General features: G+C 40.1%; 1 protein-coding gene across 1 annotated transcript; it reads right to left on the reverse strand.

The window, feature by feature from the left end:
- Positions 1-1,759: 1,759 nt before the first annotated feature.
- LOC138910140 (uncharacterized) lies at positions 1,760-2,248 on the reverse strand. Its single transcript, XM_070201364.1, has one exon. The coding sequence runs from the start codon at positions 2,246-2,248 to the stop codon at positions 1,760-1,762; it is 489 nt and encodes a 162-aa protein (XP_070057465.1).
- Between the last annotated feature and the right edge of the window lie 3,653 nt (positions 2,249-5,901).

Here is a 5,901-nt window from a genome sequence, read left to right on the forward strand (position 1 = left end):
AGTAGATTTAACTGGCAAGAAATATGCTAATTTCGTGAGCCGATCCTCAATCACCCAAATTGAGTCAAACTTGCACGGAGTGCATGGTAATCCTACCACAAAATCCATATTAATCATTTCGCACTTCCACATTGGAATTTCTATGTTTTGTGCCAACCCATCAGGCCGTTGATGTTTGGCCTTCACTTGCTGACAATTCGGACACCTTGCCACAAAGTTCGCCACATTCCTTTTCATGTCATTCCACCAATAGACTTCCTTGAGATCGTGATACATCTTTGTAGAACCCGGATGCACGGAATACCTAGAAGAGTGAGCCTCGGTCATGATTCTTTCTCGGAGACCATCTATATTCGGAACACATAGTCTCCCTTGGAACCTCAGTGTAACATCATCTATGCCAAGCGCAAAAGCCATAGTCTTATGTTTATGAATCCCCTCCTTCCGTTGTACTAACAATGGATTGTTGTATTATTCTCTTTGACTTAAACAACAAGCGATGATTCAGCCCTATTTTGCATAATTACCTTTTCTTCACTAGAGTCCGCAAGACGAACTCCCAAACTGGCTAGCTGATGAACCTCCCTGGCCAACGGCCTTTGACATGCGTCCAACTGAGCCAAACTACCCATATATTTCCGGCTAAGAGCATCCGCCACAACATTGGCTTTCCCTAGGTGATACAGAATATCGATGCCGTAATCCTTGAGTAAATCAAGCCATCTTCTCTGCCTCAGATTCAGCTCCTTCTGCTTGAAAATATATTGGAGACTCTTGTGGTCCGTGAATAGATCCACATGGACGCCATACAAATAATGACGCCAAATATTCAATGCAAAAACCACTGCCGCAAGTTCTAAGTCATGAGTTGGATAGTTCTTTTCATGATTCTTGAGTTGCCAAGAAGCATAAGCTATAACCTTGTCGTGTTGCATTAATACATACCCAATCCTGATCCTTGAAGCATCGCAATATACCACAAACCCTTCTGTACCCTCTAGTAGGGTCAACACCGGCGTCGTAGTCAATCTCGATTTTAACTCCTAGAAGCTCCATTTACAAACATCGGACCATTGGAACTTAACAACTTTCTGAGTAAATTTGGTTAACGGAGAGGCAAGAGTAGAGAACCCCTCCACAAACTTCCTATAATACCCTGCTAAGCCCAAGAAGCTATGAATCTCGGTTGCGTTGTAGGTCTAGGCCAATTCTTTACTGCTAAAATCTTTTGAGGATCAACCTTAATTCCTTCTCTAGAGAAAACATGACCCAAGAACGTGACAGATTCAAGCCAAAATTTACACTTTTAAAATTTCGCGTACAATTGGTGTTGATGAAGAGTCTGCAACACTGCCCTAAGATGATCGGCATGGTCCTCCCGACCTCATGAATAAACAAGAATATCGTCAATGAACACTATCACAGAGGAGTCTAGGAAAGGCTTGAAAACCCGATTCATAATATCCATGAAAGCTACCGGGGCATTTGTTAGCCCAAAAGACATTATCAGAAATTCATAATGCCCGTACCAGGTTTTGAAAGTTGTTTTCGGAATATCCTGCTCCCTGATCTTCAATTGGTGATACCCGAATCGTAAATCAATTTTGGAGAAGTATCTAGCACCCTGTAACTGATCAAACGAATCATCTATTCTTGGTAACGGGTACTTATTTTTTATTGTGACTTTGTTAAGCTGTTGGTAGTCAATACACATCCTCAGTGATCCATCTTTCTTCCTCACAAAAAGGATCGGTGCGCCTCATGGTGACACACTCGGTCGGATAAAACCCTTTTCTAACAAATCATTCAATTGCTCCTTTAGTTCCATCAATTCTGCATGTGCCATCCTATAGGGAGGAATAGATTTAGGCTGCGTGTCTGGCATTACATCAATCCCAAAATCAATCTCCCTATCTAGCGGAATCCCAGAGAGTTCATCAGGAAAGACCACTGGAAATTCATTCACAACTGGCACAGACTCAAGTGTAGGTGCCTCAGCATCGATGTTCGTAACCCGGACCAAGTGATAGATGCACCCCTTATTAATCATCTTTGTGGCCTTAAGGTAAGAAATAAACCTACCCTTCGGCACCACATTATCCCCCTTCCACTCAATAATTGGCTCACTTGGAAATTCAAACCTCACAGTTCTAGTTCGAAAATCGAGCTTGGCAAAACATGAGTAAAGCCAATCCATCCCCATAATTTCATCAAAATCGACCATCCACAATTCAATGAGATCGGCCATAGTGTCCCAACTATGTACCGTGACAATACAACCCCTATAAACTCGTGTGGCCACAATAGACTCGCCAACCAGAGTAGATATAGAGAACGGCTCATGAAGTTGTTCTGGTTCTATCCCAAATTCCATAGCAACATAAGGGGTAACTGATCTGTGCCAAACCCACACAACAATTGAGTAGCGAGGCGGTCGATGCAATAATAAATCCAACAAAGGTCGGGATCGAATCCCTAGGGAGTTAGAATATGGGATTAGGTGTATATCTAAATTAATAGCAAGTTTTGGCTTTAATTGCACTTTCACAAACTTGATTGGTATTTCTACTTCTAACTTTACTCTAAAGATTGCAATAATTGAAACTAAGGACAATGTTTTTGTTTTTGTTTTTCAAATGTTTAAAGAGACTAGGGTAGTGACTTCTACCTAGGTGGATATCTAACGGGTAGCAAATTCTGGGGCAAGCTTGATTAGTTGGGATTGTAATATAGCTATCACACCCGGGTACTCACTCTATACCTCTCGGTAGTTTGAGTGATTTTGCCCAATTTGGCTTTTTCAAGTCCAAATGGGTATTCATGAAAATCAAGTGATATTAGCTCAAGTTGGGTATTACTATCTCTAGGTTTAACCCTTTAATTGGGGCTATCAATTTCTTGAGTTCACCCCAATTCCTTGTTAAACCTAGTTTTCCTAGACTTAGTTCCTCTTTCTCAAGTAGAAACTAAGTCATAAAGGCATGAATCAATGTTTGCAACCATTAATTCTTGAGTTCTAGTAAGAACTAGGCTAAATATCACTAACCAATTCACATTCAAGCCCTAAGATCAAATACCCATTAAATACTCACACTAGGGTTGGATCACAACCCTAGCTATGGGTTTAGTTACTCATGGAAATAACAGGAATTAAAGATGAAATGAAGATAAAATTCATAATATTAATTTATGGAATAAAAATCTAATGTTAAGAAGTGAATCTAGTACAAATATTTTTCGAAAACAGTAAAATCAGCCGTCACATGTGCTCATACAAAACATAACATAACCTGACATACCCTAAAAATGACAAAAAATTCTATTTATACTAAGCTGAAAATATCTGACAAAAATGCCCCTCCAGAAGTTGTGCGGCTGCGTAATTCTAAGTGCGGCCGCACTCTTGCTTTTGCGGCCGCATAATTCTGATGCGGGCCGCGTTCTTCTCTTTTGGATCTGGGTTGAGCTGAACTTTCGCGGACCACGTAATTCTAAGAGTGGCCACTCTCCAGATTATGTGGCCGAATAAAAGTGATGCGCTCCGCATTCTTGAGTCTGATTTTTCATCTTGCGGACCGCATAATTTCGATCGCGTCCGCACAAGGGACTTCTGCGGCCACACAATTCTAATGCAATCTGCACTTCTCTCTTTTGCTCAAATTGTCAGCTCTCTGAATCTCAGTCATCGCGGACCACATAATTTCAATTGCGGCCGCATAGGGACTTTCGCGGCCACACATTTCTGGTGCGGTACCCGCTCCTCACTTGGCACAAAATTACACTCTATGGATCTCCCTCTTGTGGACCGCATAATTTTGATCGCGGTCGCGTCATAGCTTACGCGGCCGCACATTATTTGTACGGTCCGTGCTCAGACCTCTTTGCCCAACCTTGGTTTTTGTTCAACTTTTGACTCCTTTATGAGTTGATTTTGATTCCTTTGGCTCATTTTGAACAATTCCTGCAAGCAAGCATATTACATTAGTTTCTGGGAATACCTTCAAGCATTTTTGGCCTAAAACACAAGTAAAAGAGATCAAATAATAGGTTAGAATCCCTACTTATCAACTCCCCCAAACTTAAGCTTTTGCTTGTCCTCAAGCAAAGGTAATTTCCACCTCCACTAGAAAAAAAGTTATTTCAGCTGACCTAAGGTGAATCGATCATGCATCAATTAGGACTAACAATTACCCTCAACACAAATGATTTATCAACAACACCATGTTTTGACCTTTTGAGTACCATAGTTCTAATGTGACACTAGAGCATCAAGAGTTGACTTAATTCGCCAAGGAAACTCGCTCTATCATATAGGTCATTGTGGAACCCAAACTCCTTCTCCTCTACTCTCCATGAGCAAATTTCACTTTAGAATGTAACACTCAAAACAAGGATTGTGAAGAAGTGCGCTCATCTCTCTCAAAAGAATGTCACAAGTCCTGCTCTAAGTACCATAAGCTTGCCCCTTATGTAAATCACCATTAATGTAAGCTCACTCAACTTGAAATCATATAGGTCTTTTGCGGGAACGTAATGAAGGATTTTGGATCAAGGTAGGACTTATTGGCATATGATGGTTTATCTTTCCTTAGGCACTCCATTTCCTCTTTTTGGCTCATACTTTCTTGACTCTTTGAGTCATTTTCTTCTTCCTTAGGAGAACTAGAGAGACGTAATGTCACTCTTTCTTGCTCATGACAATCATTTTTCTCCTTTTCTAATCACTCCGTGCTTTTCATCCTTGCTTTCTTTGAATCCCTTCAACTTTCTACTTTATTCACTTTTGGCATATTTCTTTTTGGCTTTTCTTCCTTTTCCATGTCACTCTTTTTTTTGTTCTTTGTACCTTTTATCACTTTCACATCCCTCGTCTCTCCCCCAAACTTATGCTTTTGCTAATTGTATCAAGAATGCTAAGGAAAGATCGGGTGCCAAGAGAGGGTCATTATAAAACGGATAAAGGCTTGTAATATGGCTATTGAATGAAAAAAGGCTTCGGCTCAAAGGGGTTGACTAGGGATATCTAATTGGTAGGCTACGGAAGCTTTCAAGTTTCAAATTGGATCAAGGAGAGCCTACAATCATTTCTAAAGTCGAGCTACAATTAGAATTTCGCCTAGACAAATATTCGGGGAAAGTTATAGACTTATTGGCACGGAACTTAGACTTGCAATTCAATACCTCACCTCTCAAGCTGTTGGATTGTTAAAGAGAATAGAGTCGAGGGCCCACAACAACCCTAGCTAATATTGAAAATCACAAATGGCTCAAAGAAATCACTCGATGATTGTTTTAGTCAACACAAGAGTCTAAAGGTCACAGGTAGAGTTATTCTTTGCCAATCAACTTGTTTCTAACCATAAGGTCGAAGGTAAATGTGTTAGTACCAAGTGAAGCCTGCTTGAGACACTTTTATTCATTACTACTATATATACAAAAACATAAAGAAAACGGACTCAATCCCTTAAGAAGGTTGTCACGCCATCCATCGTTGGGAAGTGCCACCCGGTTCACACAACATCCACCTTTGGAAAGAACCATGACATTAAGAAAACCAAAGGCTTATTGTTCACACAAAATGTAAAAAGAAGCTACCAACTTAAAAAGAGCTACTAAAGTAAATAAGAAGCTATGCTACTAAGGAAAAACAACGAAAGTAGTTATTAAGTAAACTACGGAAAGTAGACTGAATATGTACAAACTGAAGTAAAGCGAATATATACATACTGGGAATGAATATATACGTCGAATGGTAAGAATATATACATACCAACTCCGAAAATAAAGATCAATAACGATAAAAATAAAGATATAGAAAAATAGTATAACGGTTATGACATACCAAATGTCATCAAATCAAAATGGACCACCACCACCACCACCACCCCCCACCCCAAATGA

This window comes from Nicotiana tomentosiformis, chromosome 4, assembly GCF_000390325.3.
Source record: "Nicotiana tomentosiformis chromosome 4, ASM39032v3, whole genome shotgun sequence".
Lineage (NCBI taxonomy): Eukaryota > Viridiplantae > Streptophyta > Magnoliopsida > Solanales > Solanaceae > Nicotiana > Nicotiana tomentosiformis.

Excerpts from the sequence above, each read along its gene's own strand:
- LOC138910140 (XM_070201364.1), bottom strand. The coding sequence starts at position 2,248 with ATGGCCGATCTCATTGAATTGTGGATGGTCGATTTTGATGAAATTATG.